Source organism: Corvus kubaryi, unplaced genomic scaffold (assembly GCF_017639235.1).
Source record: "Corvus kubaryi isolate FWS band 111438036 unplaced genomic scaffold, C.kubaryi_AGA036_p1.0 37201, whole genome shotgun sequence".
Taxonomy (NCBI): domain Eukaryota; kingdom Metazoa; phylum Chordata; class Aves; order Passeriformes; family Corvidae; genus Corvus; species Corvus kubaryi.
In genome coordinates this window covers 942,635-962,865 of record NW_024581058.1, presented here as the reverse complement: position 1 = coordinate 962,865, position 20,231 = coordinate 942,635, and the positions used below count along the sequence as shown (strand labels likewise).

Below are 20,231 nucleotides of genomic sequence, written 5' to 3'. Positions count from 1 at the left end.
TGTAGCTCTTCTCACAGCCCTGGGAAAATAATTTATCTGCTCACCAGTTGTTTCTGCCAGGAGTGTGGAAACATTTGCAGACAATTCATAGACCTGTATAATTTTAAATAGGGCTTTGAAAATTAATGATACCGCAAGATACTGAGCACTCCTGGAGCTGCTCCTGCAGCAGGTGATTAGTATCTCGAAAATGTTAATGAACTTGAACAATCCTTGTTTGAAGAGCAATCAGAAATGACTCTACAGTGAGCTGGTTCCAGGTTCATAGTCGTTGTTCCTTCAAATCCAGTCCCACACTCTTTTCTTAGCCATGAACTGATGGGCAGCATGGAGCACACTGTACACCTCATTTTTCTTTTCTTTTTTTAAGTCCTTTCAAATCCTCCCCAATGCCAGTGGCCAGATTTATAGATATATTTTTTTTTTTTCAGTTGGCATTAATCACTGTCGCCCTGCACAAAGACAAGTGCTTGACTTAGCTCTGACTCAGCACCCAAAACTGGTTCATTCCATCCCCAAATGTGTGTTCATGGGCGACATGGCACCTCCAGACGTGGTGAACAGAATTGGAAGTAGCTCTATTAAAGCCAGCAGCTGCTGGAGGAGAGAACGTTAGGGAATTAATGAGCTACAGCCCTCCAAAGGTCCAGGTCCAGCTACCTTTGGGAATGGTGCAGTGCTCCTCCAAACTTCCACACCAACTCCTCCTTCTGACCCCTGGTTAAGGAGCGACACCACCCCTGGGAAAGGCAGGACTCCTCCCAGTCCCTTGTGCCACAGACATTTAATAGATGAAGCACTAATTGCTTTCAGCCTCATGCATGTCACTAATAAACGGCTGTGTAAACAGGGAAAGGAGAGGGAAGAAAGAAGGAAACTGCCCTTTTAAATAAAAGACGAAAATGTGGTAAATATGGTAAGTATTACGCCAAGGTCTTCGCAAAGGCTTTCCCTACAATTTCTCTGATCAATCTGAAACCTGAATTCAAAACTTTGCGTGGGTGATGCGTGTGGATGTGTGTTCCCCTGTGCCATCAATTCCAGCCACATTCTCCTTGTGATCCAGCCTTCTGCTGCACTTTCAAATCTTCAGGCTTGCCTTTAAATCAAACTGACTTTTCAGAAAATGTAATTTATTTTAATGACTAATTTCAAGTCATTGGCTTCTAATTCTTGATTCTCAAATATATATGACTTCCTCTTGCTCTCTGCAGTTCTCCATTTCATAAAATGAGTCATGTATAATAACCTATATGATTAAAAATGAAACTACCTGGAAAGGAATGAGATGGCAGCAAAATCATTATCTGATCAAATGGCTGTTATTTTGAGGGAAATCTCCTGGAAGGATGATGAAGTGAGGCTGTCTAACCTTGAAATTATAAATAACTATTATGTCTTTATTTTTCAAGGGATCACCAGCCTGCTTGCCAATGGAGTTTACAGTGCTGCATATCCTCTGCATGACGTAAGTGATCTCGTGCTGTATTTTACACGTCTGCTGTCTGTCACCAAGAAATCCCTTGTGTGTGACGTGTTGGTGGCATCATCCCAAACATGACTGACTTCCTTCTCCCTTATGTCAGGACTGCAGTAACTTCTGCAGGTTGTTTCCATCCCTCTGCTCTCTTTTAAGGAATTCCACACCTCTGTTCTCTGTCTGATGATCATAAATTTGAACGTCAGAAGAGTTGTTTCAGTGTTTTAGCAAATGAAATTCCTCTGTTGTTTCCTGACCTTCTGCCTCCAAGATCTCTGGCACCAATTCCAGGAACCACATTCATTCCCAGGGCACCAAGGAGCTGGTTCTCTTGGCCATATCCCCCTGCAGAGGTGTCAGTAGCTGTGTGTCTGTGCAACCAGGAAAAACCATAAGCAAGGATCTGAAGTCCCATATTCCATGGGGCTGGATGTGATTGCAGACCTTCCTACTGATGAAATCTGCTTCTGAGCAGCTCAGTGAGATGTCAAGAGTGTGTTCAGCTGTGGTGCTCATTGAGAGGGTCAGTGAGAGCTCAGGAATTCTGGTGGCACTCACAGCCAAGCGGGGACCCTCATCCTGTCAGAGGTGCACACAGCTGGGTGCTGGTGTCCTTCTGATTTAGAGGTTCAGGGTACAACTAGAACTGACAAACACATGCTCTTAGCCTACAGAAAAGCTTGGCAGATGTCAGGGGGACGTGGCAGTCATGCTGCTCCCTCCTCATGTACAGCCTGTGTGAGTGTCCAAGGGCTGTTGAGCCCAGTGCCCATTTTCTGGCCTGGGATGTGAGGGTGAAGTGTGTCTTCCTGGCTTTCTGCTCCCCACACTCACACTGGTTTTAGGTGGGACTGTGAGAGCTTTATCTTGGAGCACCCAAGAACAGAGCTGCCTCTTTTTCTGCCTGATGTTTGTCATACATGTCAGGGCTCAAAAACTACAGCAGTGCCATGTAGAAATCGAGAAAGAAAGGTTGAATAAACTTCTCGTCGTGTTCTTGCCTCACATCTTTAGACAGCTACTGATAGTCTTGTATAGAAGTTATTTATTGCCTTCGATTACTCCTTTATCATATCAAAAAATAGCTGCAAATTAAAACCTCAGCTCTAATCAGCCCTGAGTGTTTGGAGAGTCTGGAGAGGGAGCAGCTCTCTCAGCTGGTTTCTTCTCTTTCCAGCGGACTGAGCTGAACCCCAAATACCACGGCAACACCGCATCCTTTCCCTTGACATTTTTAGGCCACCTTTATCACTTATTCATTCCTTTTCCCCCCATGACAGACACTATTGCTCTTTCCTAATGTGCCCGACGACAGAAGACAAAGTGTGCCGTGACAAATGGGCTCCTAAAATACAGCGTTATTTTACAGATTGCTTTTTCTGGTTTTGATGCATTAAGTGAGTGGGAGACGTGGGTATGCAGGATGCAGAGCAGTTCTTGGCACAACCTGCTGGATGACACAGATTTTCTCTCTTTTTAAAGGGTGACTATGAAGGTGAAAACGTGGAGCCCAATGACAGAAAAGTAAGTTGATGCATGGAGGGGTTTAACATATTCACAAGAGTCCCAGCCTGAAGAGTCACCTGTTGCAATCTGGATGTTTTTGCCAAAATCTCACAGAAAATGCTGCAAAAAGACACTAAATTCCAAGAAGTTTAAGAGAAAAAGTGTTTTCCAGTAGTGTGGATATGTATAAAGCACCCAGCTCAGTAATGACACATTTCATGCCACATTGGCAAGAATACTGACATATAACTCCTCTCAAAGTTCAGATGATGTCATTTTGGGCCCGCTCTGGAGAATATGCTCAGCCATCTTCTGGTGTCTGTATTGGGCATAAATCCTGCTTCAGGATCAGAGCTAGAGGAATGGGAGGGAGTGGCAATTGAAAACATAAGCATAAAAGTGATGGGGAAAGATAAATATTGAATATTTATCAGGAATAAGAGGTCCTCAGCAACATTTGATGTGTTCTCTGCAGCTAGAAGCTGCCCTGTGGATGTACACACTGAGGCATTGCATCACTTTCTGCTGAAGTTATGCTTTAAAATGTGGTTTTATTGTCTGTATAGTGAAAGACATAACGTTCATTGTGGTGAAACAAGTTATTAAAACAAGGAATAATACAAGTTATAAAACAAGGAATTCTCCCAAGGAAGAACTCTTCCTAAGGAAGTAGGAAGTACTACTTTATACTAAGGAAGTATGAGGAAGAAAACCAAATTTTTCAGCCTTTGTGGCAATGCTGATTTCTTAAATTCAAAGCTCAGTTACTGCATCCTCCCCATCACACTTCCCCAAAGAAGGGTGGCTTTTGTCTGTGCATCAGACAAAAACTGGAGAGGTGACAACCAGTTCTCTCAGGAGGAGCTACTAAATTTGGGTGTTGTATATGCTGGGCTTTCAGACCTGAAACTTTGCCTTCCCTGTTTGTTTCATGATATTTTTTTTCTCCAGAGAAATGCTCTGGTCATTCAGGTCGTAGGAAGAGCAGATTTAAAGAGCTTCAGGCTTTATATATAAAAATAGGTTCCCAAAATGGACAGTCTGCTAGTCCTTCAGGTGCAAATGGCTCATCAAAAGGCAGTGGATGTTATTTCCCTCCCTCTATTGATTCGTGTTAAAAATACCACACATCTGTCTTTTCATTATTAAGCAACACTTCGCTCAACTAAAAATAGCATGTAAGTCCATGTTTTCTGAAAGAGTCCAGGTCATCTTCTTCATTGCTATTACTTCAAACCTCACAAATTCATTAATTTCTCGAGTTCATTGGGTGTTTGGAAGTGTTTACCTTGGCTTTTGACTTTCAGTTCCATCAAGTAATCTTTTGGTGCGTTTTGGCATGTCTCTCTGGTTTCTTGAAGCTTTCTTTAATCTTATCCAGTGCTAGGCTCAGCCTGTGCCTTTTTTTAACAAGAAAATTAAAGATTTGAGGCCTAGAAATGAAGTAAATATTTAGGTCTAGTATGCTGATCTCCTCTAATCATGTCTTTGAAGCTGTGCTTTGAATATCAGGCTGATAAATGTCAGGATAAATGAGATAATTCATTTGTACTTTAGACACAAATCTGGTTTCGAGTTGCACTAAACTAAAACATGGCACTGATGCAAAACCTCCTCAGCTTAGTGTTTTCCTGATACGTCTGGCCAGCTTAGATCACAGAAAAGGAATCTAATTTCCACCATAAACTTAGTTTTAAAAATGAAATCTTAAAAAAATATATATAAAACAAAGGGGCTTAGCTAGTGCTGCATGTGCATGTTGAGGTGTCCCAGATCATTGCCTCCGAGACACAGGCAGTTGGCCTTAAACTTTTGGAAAATGTGGTTGAAAGAAACCTAAAGCAGAATAAAAATAAAGTTTGCAAGAATGTTGCTGTTTAATAAAGGCCTGCTGTTAAGTTTCAGTTCCTGCTCTTACTGTTGTAAGGAAATTATTAATGGCTAATGACTTTGGGTTGCAGAGGGGAAAACCCACAGCCAACTTATATTTTTGATGTCATATTTCTGTAAAAGCTGAGAAGTTTCTTGGTGTTTTTTGTTGTTTTGTTTTTTTTTTAATGAGCCAAGCCATTTGTATAAGTACAGCTTGGAAATTCTCTGTTAGTGGTTTGGCAGGAGAATTCCAAAATTGTTCTAGGAACGTTGTTTGCTGTGGGACTTCTCTGTGATCAAATGTGACCAGGAGGAATGGGCATGGGCCGTGTCTCTGGTCTACCCTTCTTTTCTCCACTGCATTTCACTGGAGACATGTAGGAGTTTGAGATCTGTCAAGTTTCCCATGATAAAATAGCCTGGAGTTCAGGGAATAACATCCTGTTTGGTCTAGGAACAAGATTAATCCTGTTGTCCTCCCTATACTGCTACTGGTTTTGGTCTTGGTTCCCCATTGAGTTTGATTTCTTGTTCACTCTGTTGGCTGAATTGAATAAGGGAAAAAAATCAGGTTTGAGAAGCACTATTTATATATTTTACAGAATAAAGGATAAGTTGAAGGTCTCAGAGGAACCTGTTTTTGTGAGGGATTCAGTTTTGCAAATCAGTAACGGGGATCATTGTTTCCCTTGGCCCATATCCTGACAAAAAGGAAGACTGGAAATCATTGTCTTCTTGTGGTTTAAAGCTGAAAAAAATCTTAAATGCAGCCTTTGAGGCACCTCAGCCCCGCACCTCTTGCTGGATGCTGAACTATATATTTGTTGTAGCAAAATGGCCTGAAGTTGTGTCAGGGGAGGCTGAGGTAGGATGTGAGAAGGTTCTTCCTCCAGAGGGTGGTTGGGCCTACGGATCACAGAGCCAGCATTGCTCTCCCTGGACCAGACTGTCCATCAGTCTGGCTGCTGAAGAGCCTTTTAATGTGCTGGAATTCATCACTCTGTTGGAGCACGCCAAACCATCACATTGACTTTTAATACTTAATGCAGGCTGCGTGTGTTGGCACGATTTGGGCTGAAACCCCGAGGTGGTGAGGCCGGAGCTGTGGGCCCTGCAGCCGCCCGAGGAGAACCCACTGGTGCTTTAGCTCTCACCTTTCTCTTGCCCTTCTGTTTTCCAGCTGCTGTGTGAGGAGTGGGCGAGCTACGGAGTGTTTTATAAATACCAGCCCATCGACCTGGTGAGGTGAGAGTTCAGCCCTTGGGGTCGAGTTGCCCCGGGGCAGAGCTGAAGCTCTGCAGGGATGCTCGTGCCCGTGCCAGAGAGTGGGAAATTCACTGGGAGAAAAGGAGTTCTCTGGGAGTTAAAATGTGCTGATATAGCCCACACAGTGTGAAAGCTTGCGGGGGACATATTTTTAATTAATTTTGTTTGCTCATGATAAGACCTGAGGCTCTCTGATGAAAATGAGGTGCCTTTTTAAGAGGATTCACTCACAGAAGGTCCAAAGACACCAATTTGCACAGCAGAAACACAGTGGGGGGAAAAAATGACCAGTGGGACAAACTAGTTTTCAGGGTGCCTGTATCTCTGGATGGACTCCAAGCATCATGAGAAAGAGAGTCCTCTGAGAAGAAAAAAATTCCCACAGGTCATCAGATCTTCCTTTCTCCATGCCTAATACAGATGCGATTCATAATTTTAGCCACGTTATATTTTAAGAAGTAGGAAACATTTCTCTCTCTCTCTCTCATTTCTTTTTCTTTTTTTTCTAAATGTATTTCAGAAAATACTTTGGAGAGAAGATCGGGCTATATTTTGCCTGGCTGGGAGTTTATACACAAATGCTCATTCCAGCTTCAATTGTAGGGATTATCGTTTTCCTGTATGGCTGTGCAACTGTGGATGAGAATATACCCAGGTAAAATGGATGAATAAATAGATTCTGTTGTTGGAGGGCACTGGAAGCTCAAAGTTGCTTTGCTTTAGAAATGTTTTGTCAGTAATATCCAGGCCGAGCACAGCTGAAATTGTGGTTTCTTGTTCCTGCATCTCGCCCTGTGCCACCCACATCCTGACACCCCAATCCCTGTTCCTGAGGTCTGTCTATGTGTGCTCCTAAAACCCTCCATCCTCACGCTTTATCTTTTGGAAGCTGTGCTTAAAATTAATCCACCTCCACAGGCCCCACTGATCTCAGCTTCCAGTAAGCCATGGAGCTTTCCCAAGGGCACAGAACAGCCCATTTCTATCTCATTAGCATTTATTGCTAATATTACTTGGGGAGTTTGCATTGATGTCCTAAAAATAATTCTTGGCCGGTTGCTCAGGTGGTTGTTTCTTTTTCCCTAACTCAGATCATTATGTTAAAACAAACCAGCAAAATTCTGCTAATGAGGGGGTTTGGTGCTTCCCAGCACAGAGTGCTGAGGAGGGCATTGTGTGACAGAGAGATGCATCAAGAATACACATCCCTCAAATAAGCTACTGTGATCACATCAACAAAATCTGGATGTCCTCCTACTTTTAATCTTTTAGCAAGTTTCATATTAGAACATTTTTAAAGCCCTCTGATTTTGCATTATTTGCCCTGCATGCATCATCAGCTGGAGATGCAAATTACAGGGTTGTACAACGAGCACCAGCCCTGAATAACAAAGCAGATAATGGATACCAAAAAATAGATTAAATTTTTTTTTTGTTCGTTAAGATTGCTTTGTAGTTCTTCCAACAGTTGAAGTTGAAGTCAAAGGGAGGGTCACTGTTGCTATTTCACAGATGGAGCACAGAGGAGATAAATTGGTTGAACTCCAGTCTCTTGATGTTCAGCACTTCCCTTGTACCTTATCTATCACTGTAGTTCGTATTTCAAAACAAGAGTGTTTTATTTTATTTTTATTTTATTTTATTTTTATTTTATTTTATTTTATTTTATTCTGTAAGATCTTAGAGTAGAAAGCATAGAGCCTTATGCCTTTCTTAATGTTCCCTCTTATTCCCTGGAATGGAAATAGAGCTGGGGAAGGAGGGAGGGAGGGAGGGAGACAGCCTTACATGAGGATTTCAGCCCCTGCAGCGGTGTAGAATTGGATCCAATGATCCTACAGAAACTGCTGCTGTCCAGAGGAGAACAGATGACCAGAGCACGAAGCTGGAGCCATCCTGACCGTGCTGTTCCCTTCTCTTGTGGCTTTGTTGCAGTATGGAGATGTGTGACCAGAGCAACAACATCACCATGTGTCCCTTGTGTGACAAAACGTGCAGTTACTGGAAGATGAGCTCTGCTTGTGCCACTGCCCGTGCGAGTCATCTGTTTGATAACCCTGCAACTGTCTTCTTCTCAGTCTTCATGGCTCTCTGGGGTAAGAAGATCTATGCCTTGATGTTAAGCTTTTAATTATTTAAAATACAACAGGAAGAAACAGAGGAGATAGAGCAGTATATTTATACACAGGCAGTTAATGATACAAAGAACCTCTCATTTTCTTTTTCTTCTTCTTCCTTTTTTTTTTTTCCTTTCCCATGAAACTGTCACACCCAAATTTATATTCTGGACTGGAGGCTAAAATTCAAAAAGTTGCTCAAGCTGAATAGCAAATGAAATTGTTAAGCATCTGTCATAAAACTGCTGCGTGGTATGTCAAAATTTCATTAAAGGGATTGCACAGCTTGCCAAAAAAAAATCTCTTTGCAGAGCCAGCTTCCACTTTAGAACATTAGAGAAGAAATGTATTAATGTACTCGGGGGTTGAGGGGAGGGCTCCGAGGGGAAGTGTAATGGCCTTTAGCGTCTTCAGGACAAACCAACATTGATTCCCAAGTGTGCTCCGAGATGCAATTAGGTTTATCAGCAGGCAGACATCATGCAAGGAGACTGGGAAGAGGGAACAGTGGTGGAGAGGGATTTTTCCTGATCCTGATGCGGCCCTCGTGCTTTGAGCCCTTTCTGGGCATGTCTCTGGCACTTGGGTCAAAATATGAACCCTCTCATGAAAACTTTGTGAGGATGTCTTCAGGAATGGTTTGGAGGGCTTCTCCCCTCCCTGCTGGAGGAGGGATGGGGAACCTCCCTTCCCCAGGAATGGGCTCTGCGGGAGAGGAGCTTTGATGGCCACATATTCCCAGCAGCACTGAGAGCAGCACAACCCTGTACACCTCGTTGTGAATTAACATAACCTGTTCTGGATTATATTTCATCCCAGTAATACACCCTGAGCTTTTATCTCTTCCAGTACACTGGGAACTGTTTGTACATTACCATTCATCTGAACTGATTTAAGTACAATTGAACATAATTTAATTTAAATTCTTGGCCAAGGTCTGTGGTTGGGATAACACTGTTTTAGCTGCAGCACTGAGAGCTTATTATCAGGTACCACAAGGAAAGTCAAATGTCAGCTTTAGTCTCCCTCATTTTCCATTATCGTGAGCCCCACATGGATCTTGGCATGTTGTCCTGTTGTCCAAAAAGTAACAGTTTGTCTCACTTTCCACAGCAAGCAACTATGGGTCTCTTCATCCATTTTTTTGCACTCTTGTGCAAAGTAAGGCAGATTGGCAGAAGCCGGGTTCTGGGCCCTGCACAAAATTTGAGAGGGTTTTGAAGTGGGATGTGAAACTCCTCAAGCACTTTGGAGTCAACACAAAGCTTTGTTGTGGTACAATACCATATAAAACAAATGTTGTTTCAAAGAGGTCTTTTTCAGCTGGAAAATGAAGAACTTTCTCCACCTAGTTTTGAATTTGTATTTTTAAATTCATGTGGAGTTGAAGTAGGAGAGTGCAGGTGCTTGTGGCAGAGCGGGGGTGCAGCTCCCTGGCATCTTCCCCCAGGGCTCCTGAAACAACCCAGCATTCCAGACACTGTCCTCTCTCTCCTTTTGCCCTGTTGTAAACCAGTGCCACGGGAGGCTTTCCAGCAGCCTCTCATTCGTTTTCCATCTTTCTGGCTGTAAATGGGAGCCGCAGCCCCCAGCCAGCGTGAGAACTGCCGGCGGCAGCGAGGAGAGGGGAGGCAATTCCAGATCCCTGACAGGGACCCTCTCAAGACACAGCTCTGGCCATCCTGATTCACAGGAAGCCTGTGGCTTGTGAAGGGCCTCAGCTGTAGCTTTTCCACGTGAGAGTTTCGCTTGGAAGGCGAATGAATGTCATGGCCCCAGCCTGGCTCCAGTCAAGAGGGTGTCCTTTCCTCTCTGTTCAACTTTGTTACCCTCTCCCTGCCTCTGTTTTTTCTGGATGTGAACGTTTCTGAGCACATCTGTTAATACTCACTGTGGGAAGCTCCCCTGGGAGCACCATTTCTTGGTAGACTTGCCTCTTTCATAATCACTTATTTATTATACAACGCTGGTGTATTCTCAGCATCTAAATATGTCCTCTGAGAACTCGCTCGGTCTCAGGGGCAGATAGACTGATATAGACTGGGATCATTCATTGGGACTCAAGAACAGCTTTAGTGAGGTTTTTTTTCTCTGAGCCTTCTCCATCAAATAGAAAATAGCCAGGTTTTTAATGACTGAAACTCTTAAAGGCTTCCTCTTTCACAGCCTGCCCATATGCAGCTTTCACAGGAGTGTTTGGGTTTGGGTGTGATGTTTAGAGGCAACCACACTATTGTGACCACTAGATGGATGTGATTATAATGACATTAAATTGCTCTATCTTGATATCTTTGAGGGAATAACTCTACCATCAGTGCAAGTGAAATCATTCCTATTTTGTACAGGTAAGACTCAGGTTTTCTGGACTCACAGATGAAACGATATGCAGTTGAAGACCAACAATATCATTAGTCACAAGTACAAATATTTAAATAAGTTTGGCTGCCTGACTTTCTTAGACCCCTTAAAAATTACAGGCATCTTCCTACCTGAAGCTGTGGATGTAACAAACACCCTTTTTTCAGCTTACCTGGATAAAACATTTGGCTCTTGGCACATCAGTGTTTCCCAGCCAGACATGACTGCTGAATAAAAGAGAGCAGAAATGAAGTTATGTGGTAATATGTGTTGTATGTTAAACTGTTGTTTCAGCTGCCACCTTTATGGAGCACTGGAAGAGAAAACAGATGCGCCTCAACTACAGGTGGGACCTGACTGGGTTTGAAGAGGAGGAGGTTTGTCCCTTCAGTTCTGACTCTTTGCTTTCCACTGTGCTGTTGCCCTGACCTTGCAGACTTTGCCTCGTGTTCCTGGGAGGGTACCATCCTTTAGAAGGAAGGAAAATCCCTATACATGAACTATTTGAGGTTTTTGTAGCAAGAGCATGACTAGTCCAGCCCTGTTGCCATGGGAACATAATTGTATAGCCACAAAATGTGGGTTGTTTTTTTTTTTGGAAGTGTGTAGTGGGGTCACACCTAGCAGTGTAGGCATGGAATATACAGCTCAGACCTTCTGCTGGGCTGAAGTCAGGGTGCCAAGAGCCAAGGACCTCGTTCATCACACACTGCTGTAAATCAGAAATGCGTGCATTGAAGCTGATAAAGTTACAGCGCTGTAAAAAAAAGCACTGAAAAATTCCTATTAACTTTAACGATGCAGGATCAAGCCCTGACTCGGAAAATACCTCAGGAAGCATTGCCAGACGTGGGCTTGAGGCACGGGGAGGGACACGGTGTGGAGGTGGTGGAGTTTTTTGCAGTGGCTAAAAAAATGTAATATCCCTGGCCAGGTTTATGCTAAATCTGCTAAAGAGCATAAAGGAGAAAAGGGCCAAATCTGTATGAAAAAGAAGATCTTAAAAATCAATGAAGTTTTAGAAGGAAAGGAGAGAAAACCCTCAGTCAGCTGAGAAACTGTTTCCCACCTTTTTGGTTTCGATTTTGCCGCTTCGCAAAAAATAAAGGAGACACCTTCCCGGAGCAGAGCACAGTCCCAGCCCCCAGCCTTGCCCTGCTGCTGTTATTAAAAGAAGTATGAGCTCCCTTGTCACGTCCCTAGATGTCCTAAACAGATACACAACAAGCACTGCTCACGTGCAACACAAACCTCACCAGCCCTGGGTCTGACACCCTGCAGCTCGCTGAGCCTGGCACAGCCGTCGCTCCCCTCGCCCCCAAAGCCTTTCTGCTGGAATTATCTCCCCTCAATATGTTTATCTGCTCCACAACATATTTAGGTGCCCTGTGCCAGCAACCTCTGTACTGGTCCATACCTATTTACTGGGAGAGAATATAGGGATTTATTTCCTGGACACTATATACTCCTTTATTTTTGGTAACTTGTTAGCATACATGAAAGGGGAGAGGATTAAGTGTATCTTTCCAGTGTCTGAGTTCAGAGCTCTGCACAGCCAAACCAGCAGCTGTCAATACAGTATATTTTATTCTGTGTTTTGGGCAGTGATAAAGAATACGGTCACGGGTTTAGCGCAGAATTTAAGATTCTCCTGTTTCTGATTTGGGGGGAAACTTAAGCTAGAATCATGTTGAACAGTCGGGGTTTTGAGTGAAATGCTAAAGCCCAAAGTATCTCATTTTCTGGTGGTTTTAGGGATGCCTGGTTCATACAGTACTTTCAGTAATGTTAAATAATATGGAACATGAATAGACTGGTTTTTCTCTGGTAGTGTCTAACCATCCACTGTAACTATGTTTGCTTTATGTAATTTTTAATATATAAATACAATATGACCTGCAACGGTTCAGTAATCAAATTTTTGTTTATTTGTTTTATTTGTTTTTTCTTGGTTTTCGTGGGTTTTTTCTGGTTTCCTGAAGGAGGCAGTCAAGGTTTGGAAAACATTTTTTTTTTAAAATCACTCCTACCTTTTTTATTCCATGTCTACTGATGAATGCCATCTTTTGATCTCCATTTCTCCTTTTTCAAGCATCAGATTTTCTTTAGAACTCCCACTGATTGCTTTGCCTTTACACCTTTCCCCTCTCCACTTGTTCAGACTTTTTTCAGCTCCGTTCTGTTTCCCATCCAATGCATAATTTTGAATTCTGACTCTTTTATGAATGCGTAATTATCGGGAATTCTGAATCCATGAATCTTCCTCAATCTTTTGGCTGTCTCTTACTTCCAAGTGTCTCCTGCACCTTCTCCTGCAATGCAGATGGAGAATCTGTGGATGCTGTCCAGGACAGAATTAGGGGAACACCCCACCTGACAATTTTATGGGATCCCAAAGCCAAGTATTTTGCATACTTACAGCAGAAAAATAATCCCCTCATGAGCTGAGGATCACTGAAATTAGTAACTGACATTTAACTTTTATCAAAAATAGAGGTAATAAAATCCAAGCATCATGAGCCATTCTGTCTGCAGGTTGCGCTGCATATCTCATATATTAAATTTAATCTGCACATTGCTGTCCAAATCATTCTGCAGTTGCTGCTGTAGACACAGGATTCAACATTTTTTTCGTTATAGTCAACTATCAATTGACATGAATGACATACCAAGTGAATTGGAATTCAGTTAGAAAACCCAGAAATTACCAGGAAATCGACCTGCAGAGAGTTCATCTGTAGCTGATAGAGAAAATAAGTAATGTTGCTTTTTAATTAAATATGACTTCTTTCACAGGATCATCCAAGAGCAGAATACGAAGCGAAAGTTTTGGAAAAATCCCTGAGAAAAGAACACAAACATAAAGAGGTATGGTAAAAGTATTCATTTATTTCACTTATGAAAAAGAAGGTTGTTACAGCAGGCAGTGACCCAAGACTAAGAAATAGGTAAAAAATAGTCAATGCTCACTGTGTTTAAATTCCAGGTGTCTTCATCTATGCATGAGATGCTCGGGGTGTGGCAGGCACGAGACCTGATTAAATCTAGAAATGCCTTTACTAATTAGATTCAGGAGTGTGGCTCAGGGAAACTGATTGAGCCTCATCAAAGAGGTGCTCCTCTAATGCTAATAAATCAAGTTTGAGAAAACTATGACAAACCATCTTGTTCCGTGCAGTAAAAGTACCTAAAGCCTCTCAGGAGAAGTTCTCTCTCTTGCTGAACTTTCCCTGCAAATAAAAATATTAATGAAGAGTACTGCCTTTTGAAAACACAGCTTCCCTTTTATCCCACTGAGCGAGGCAGTGCTCACTTACGCTTGGAATTTGCTCTTTACACCAGTGTGACAAAGGGGCTGCCACTCATCCCAGGAGCACCTGCCTCTTGCCAAGGGATGGTGCAATCCCTACAAGCAGCTTCCCTGCCCTTTCACTGGGGCTGGAATTCCTTTCCTGTCAGCAGCAGAAAGATTTGGAAAAGCTCCTTTTCTCCTGGCCGGTCCTACCTGAGGTTATTTCCCCTTTGCTGCAAGGATTGAGCCATCTGTGTGCCGTGGCTTTAATGACAGAAGTAGAAGCTCCAGCATAAAACCAAACCTGTTGGCAGAGTTTCCTCTCATGTCTGTTGCCAGCGGCACCACAGCGTGGAACCATTCCCTAAATTGGGATTTTATGACAACCCTGTGAAAATACAACTGCAATAACAAAGCTTACATGATACACTCTTCAGGGGCAGCACGTAGAGATGGGTGTTAAAGAAAAATTATACTTGAGTACCACTGGGCTCCTCTTAAAAGATGCTACAGAGCTGCTGGTGGTGTGTTCCCATTAATCTATAGGATGCTGTGTGTCAGTGGTTCGGGGCCATATGCAAATCAAATCCCTTTTTAAGTCCCTTGCAGAAGAGAAACAATTTGGGTTGCTGCCCAGTGATAGGCTGGGTAAATGATTTTGAATACAGACTTTACTGTATTCTGCAAAAAACCTGTAACTTGCTGTGCTTTTGAGTATAATCAGAATTCGGGTCTTAAATGTGGAAGGCTAATCAGACAATTAATGAATGGTGGCCCTCTAATATTGTAGAATGAAAGTTGAGCAATTAAGAAAGGATTTTTTTTTTTTTTTTTACCAGACTATTTATAAGTTTTTGGGCTGTGTTCAATTTGGATGTTACTAATTTGAGAAACGTGAGAAAAGGAGGTTTTTTTCTGAAAGACTTGATGGTTATCTTTCATTGGGATCTAGTGTATTAAAGTTCAAATTCAGCAGTTGTAAGATGACTTGGAAACCTTCTTAAAGAAAAAATATCTAAAGCTAAAGCGAAATTGCTTATAGCTTTTCCAAGAGAAGCCCAATTTAAAACAAAATTAAAGGAAAAAGAAAATTTGGACACTGTTTATACATCATAAAAGAGAAAGCAGAGCACAATCCTGTATTTAAAAGGGAATATCCTTTTAGGATTGCCTGATGTTCCCTAGGATTTGGGGCAAGCGTTTGTCTTTTGTTGCTGTTAGGCTTTATTAACTTAAAGCTGAAACACCAAGCCCTAAGCAAACTAACAGAGCATTCACTTGTGCTAAAGTGCTGTGCCAGTAGAGAATATGGAATTAATTGATGGAATTAATTGAGCAGTGCTTTGTAATGCCATATTGCCCGACCCTTTTCTGTTTCCTTTGACTGCCATCAGAAGCACCGATATTTTCCAGAAGAGACAGCAAACAAATGGAGACAAAGAGTTAAGACAGTCATGGCTGGGGTGAAATTGGTTCTTTTTATTCAAACTTATGAAGAAACTCAAATTATGAGTAATTATGGAAGACACAAATCAATTTGTTTTTGGCTGTTGAACCTTTGTTTAATATTCACATTCAGTTCTGGGTTTCTTCCCCTTCCTCCCCTTGTTCCTTCAGCACTTTTTGGGATGCTGTTCTATGAGTTGGGAATGGCACTGCATGGCTAATCTTAGATTTCCCATCCTGGATGTTCTGTTTTGCAGTGGAGCATGGGCCATGTGTTGAAAGAGTCTCTTGCACTTCCCTGAGACAATGTGCATGTCCTAAAAATAGAATTTGAGCAGTATTTTTATGTGCATTACAACGTGTGCATCATCTTCTACCATGTTTCTTTTGTTGTTGATTTTCTGGTGTTTCGAAACAATTCCGGGCATCCAAGTTTGTGAAGGACTCCAGAGGAGCAATGCTCTTGTAAATGAATTTCTGGAAGCCAAATTCAGGCAGGGGCTGATTGGCTGGATCAAGGGAATTCAGAGAATATAGACTTGTTATATAGAAAATCACAAAATGGTTTGGGTTGGAAGGGACCTTAAAGATCACTTCATTCCAGCCCCCCTTCCATAATTCCTCTTAGTGTAGTCCATTGAATACTGTGGGAATAGCCAGGTAAAATTAAAAATCACTCATATCAAAGGAATTTCAAGTCTTACCACCCACCAAAACTAGATCTTCCCTGTCAACTGAGTGTTCACCTTGGAGCTACTCCATAGCATGAATTAATTTAATACCTAAATCTGTATTTCAGTGGAGCCAGCTGTGCAACAGCAGAGCTGCAAATATTAACTGTGGAGGAAGAGAGGAAGGAGGGGGATTTTTCTAGGGAAAGCAAAAGAAAATATTTAACAGCAAGAGAGACCTTACTTCATGGTTTATGACAGCCTATTTGCATGTTTCCTTCAAAAAGTACACAGAAAAATCTGATTTATTTATACTCCCAGCGCAGGCGCTTGACCAGTCTGAACCTGGATACGGAGTAAACAATTTGCCTCTGTGGAATTGTGGCTGTAAACACTGTGTCTGCATCCTCTAACTGGTTGTGGTTTTGCCAGCCTTTTCTTCCCCCTTTCTGTTTTCATCACATGTGCAAAATCACACTCTCCTTCTTTATTAAATGTACGTTTTTTTCCCCCCTCAAAAAAAAATTTTAGACGGATAAAGAGAAGCTGACATGGAAGGACCGTTTTCCAGCCTATTTAACCAATTTTGTTGGCATCATCTTCATGGTAAGCATCACCTGGCAAAACCTGAAATTTTTATTACTGAGTCGTTGTAAGGAAGGGAAGTGATAGAAAATATATCAGGTGGACGTGGTTCCCAATGGCTTTCTCCCAGTGAAAAATTCAAACATTTTATTGGTTTGTGATCTAAAATATTTTCTAGAGCTTGAATTTCTACTTTGCTGTCTCTTTCCAATAAAGAAAAAAGAATACTAAAATAGGGTGGGGGAAAACAAGGTGACAGAAATGGAAATTCCCACCACCACTGATGGGATGAAACTTAAAAAGCACAGAGAGGCCTCTCAGAGAGTGGTCGGGAAGTAGAGACCAACATAATTTTTATAATCAAACTTTTGGAAAGAAATGACGTTGCCAGTTGCAATCATAATTGCAAGGATTTTTAATTAATCATTCAAATTTGGAGCTATACCATCTAACAGTAGAATTGCAAACAGAGCACTTAATTCAAGGAAAAGGTAAAATAATGATGAGAACAGCCTTCTTCAATTTGCTGATAAAGCATCAGCATTTAAAACAAATGTTGACAGAAATAATAATAATTCAAGTCATGGAACAGATTGGCAGAGAGATAAATAGAAGCTTAAACCCTTTCCAAAGGTAAAATTCACCAGAGTAAGTCAATTAATTTGGTTCCTTGGGATAGGGATTTTGGTTTAGGGTTGGGATTTTTTAATTTTTGTGTTTTCAGACACCGGAAATGCAACAAATCTCATATTTTCAGCTGAAGAATCAATACCTTTTGAGAACCATGCTTTAAAATCATTCCTCTATTTAAGCACTGAAAAGTTGAGAGGGATTTTACTGTGCCAGGAAGTGTGTTGATTTAATCAGATTTAATTTCAGTTTGTGATTATGAAAGCACAGCGAGCCTGAGTAAGGGATTTGAAGGCTGGTGTGTAGAGTGCAGCTGAACTACTCCTCTTTGTTTCAAATTTGGCTTTTTTGGTATATCAAAGAGGAAATTCCGTGTGTATATGCCGCTGGTGTTGGGGCCGAAAACAAGCACACTAATACTTTTAATATTAGTATTTATATTAATTACAATTATTATTTATATTCATTAGCAATATACAGTATTTTAGAATTTATTTATTAGCAATATGCAGTATTTTTTAATACTGCTAAGCAAGGAGTTTACATTTAGGTGCCTTAAAAAAAAAAAAAAAGCCTTTTGCCTGTGATTGTGGCATCATGGTGTCTTTTTTTTTCATGTGATCTTCAAGTAACAAAAGAGGATCCTTTCCCACAGTTCCTCAAAGCCTTAAAGCAGAAATGGGGGCCTTGGGGTGTGGCCCAGAGGTCCCTTTTGTAAGGTTATTTCTAAATCCCAAAGCAAGCGTTGAAAGGTACATCTTTGGTAAGGTTTTGGGCGGTCCTTCCTCGCAGGTCGGGCTGACGTTCGCCATCGTGTTCGGAGTGATCATCTACAGGATCTCCACGGCCGCTGCCCTGGCCATCAGCTCCACGCCCTCAGGGCGCTCCAGTGTTCGCGTCACCGTCACCGCCACCGCCGTCATCATCAACCTGGTGGTCATCATCATCCTGGACGAGGTGTACGGCTGCATCGCCCGGTGGCTCACGCAGATCGGTGCGTTGGAGCCCTCAGCTTGCTGAAAGGGGTTTAAATCAGAGCACCCAGATGACTGGGGCTCATGAGCAGAGGCAGGGACGTTCAAATTTGTGGCTAAAATGCCACTGTAGAACTTTTTTTTTTTTTTAATTATTTCCAAAAAATTATCCATAACAAAAAGGTCCGGAAATCTTTTCAGGTTAAGTTTTCGCCCATCTACAAATGATTGTCATGAAGGTCAGGCAGGTGTGGAATGCAACTGGAATTGCTGCTGTAATGTGTCTGACTGGTGGGATCCTCAGCAAATTGACCACTGACCTCAGTATAGCCACAGCTTTTATATATATATACCTTTATAAATATATACCTTTGTTTAAAAGGTGGCTGATGTTGTCCAAAACCCACATTTATAAGATCTTGAAATGTTTCCAGGTAGGATAATTCCTTAACATTTCTCTTCCATGCCCCATTGGTTCCAGAGGTACCAAAGACTGACAAGAACTTCGAGGAGCGGCTGATTTTCAAGGCTTTCCTGCTGAAATTTGTCAACGCCTACACCCCCATTTTCTACGTGGCTTTCTTCAAGGGCCGGTGAGTCATGAAAGGGCTGCTCGGGGTTTCAGCTTGTTGGAGGCCTTTTCAGGCCTCAGCTTTAGGTGGTCCCACTCCAAGGCATCAGGAATCAAATATGGAAAGTATAAAATCTATCTGATGTTTATAACTCTAACCATTGTGCCCTAGATTTGTTGGACGTCCAGGAGACTATGTCTACATTTTCCATTCCTTCCGAATGGAAGAGGTAATTGAATTTCTATCCTGTCTGGGATCGTGTTGGTTGGATGGGAGCACCCTCTGCCCCTGCCACAGGGGTGGAGGAGGTGCTCTGAATGACCTCTCCTCTGTCCACCCCAGTGTGCCCCAGGAGGTTGCCTCATGGAGTTGTGTATCCAGCTCAGTATTATCATGTTGGGCAAGCAGCTGATTCAGAACAATTTGTTTGAGATCGGCATCCCGTAAGTAGCAGCTTCTGTTCGATTTTTTTTTTCCAAATTATTGTGCCTGTTAATGTAAAATAAGTGGGAAATGAGCACTGAGTGAGCAGAACGGAGTGCTCAGCAAATGATCTCCATTTCCCTCAGAAAAATGAAGAAGTTTATAAGATACTTGAAATTGAAGCGCCGGCGTTCTCTTGACCATGAAGAGCACATGAAGAAAAAGCAGCGTTACGAAGTGGACTATAACCTGGAGCCCTTTGCTGGACTCACCCCTGAGTACATGGAAATGAGTGAGTGGAGGTGGAAAGAAGGTGTTTTAAACCGTAATTATCGTGACTAATTGGGGTGGAGAGCTGAGCTTTTTTGAGCTGTACATTCAGCAGACAGTGGATATGAGATAACTGAATTATTAACGTGTGCAGTCTTGGACTGGAGCGTGTTTCAGCCAACCCTGGCTGCTGGAGGGCTGAACTGTGCTCTCTGCTGTTCACAAGCCCTTACTTTAGCACGAGATTTTAGATATTTTCTTTGGAGCCATGTGACATGTCACTGTCAAGTTTCAAATGCAAATGATTAAGTGGCATCTACTCAGGATTGTGAGGCATATTTCACCATCAGTTGAACCCTGCACTGGAAATAAGTTAGTTCAGATTTGATCATTTCCACACCTTTCATTTTTTTCCCTGATATCTGAACTAAATCTGAGAGCGATGCAAGTCTGTAGACCAGGTTCTACTTGACAGATCACACAGAACTTTTTTTTTCAAGTAATATCTTATGTTGAGTGAGACAAATTAGAATATCTGGTGACCTTGATGTTCAGAGTATTTGAAGCAGATGGGAATTCAGTGGTACAAACTACAAGGCCATGCTGCCAGTTCCTAAAAATAAGAAAAAGTGCAGTTACTGAGATCAGCATGTGGAAGTAACAGGAGAAAGATGGGCACTGGCAGTACCAGGATGAGCATGGCATCCACGCAGAAAGCAAATATGATCCCAGGTTATAGGAAGCAAGTTATTCCTGGCAGAGGCACAGA

General features: G+C 42.1%; 1 protein-coding gene across 4 annotated transcripts in view; it reads left to right on the top strand.

Annotated features, from left to right (window-relative positions):
- The window catches only part of ANO1 (anoctamin 1), a 66,629-nt gene that overhangs the window by 37,618 nt on the left and 8,780 nt on the right, over positions 1-20,231 (top strand). Inside the window, exons 8-22 of one of the 4 annotated variants that reach the window (XM_042022427.1) lie at positions 851-916; positions 1,413-1,468; positions 2,963-3,004; positions 6,039-6,103; positions 6,645-6,779; positions 8,060-8,220; positions 10,894-10,976; positions 12,582-12,593; positions 13,396-13,467; positions 16,540-16,614; positions 18,016-18,217; positions 18,679-18,790; positions 18,941-18,998; positions 19,112-19,212; positions 19,339-19,484. In XM_042022427.1, coding sequence (XP_041878361.1) covers positions 851-916; positions 1,413-1,468; positions 2,963-3,004; positions 6,039-6,103; positions 6,645-6,779; positions 8,060-8,220; positions 10,894-10,976; positions 12,582-12,593; positions 13,396-13,467; positions 16,540-16,614; positions 18,016-18,217; positions 18,679-18,790; positions 18,941-18,998; positions 19,112-19,212; positions 19,339-19,484 — 1,386 coding nt within the window. The remainder of the gene's footprint in view (positions 1-850; positions 917-1,412; positions 1,469-2,962; positions 3,005-6,038; positions 6,104-6,644; positions 6,780-8,059; positions 8,221-10,893; positions 10,977-12,581; positions 12,594-13,395; positions 13,468-16,539; positions 16,615-18,015; positions 18,218-18,678; positions 18,791-18,940; positions 18,999-19,111; positions 19,213-19,338; positions 19,485-20,231) is intronic. The other 3 variants (XM_042022428.1, XM_042022429.1, XM_042022430.1) reach the window with 3 other exon arrangements.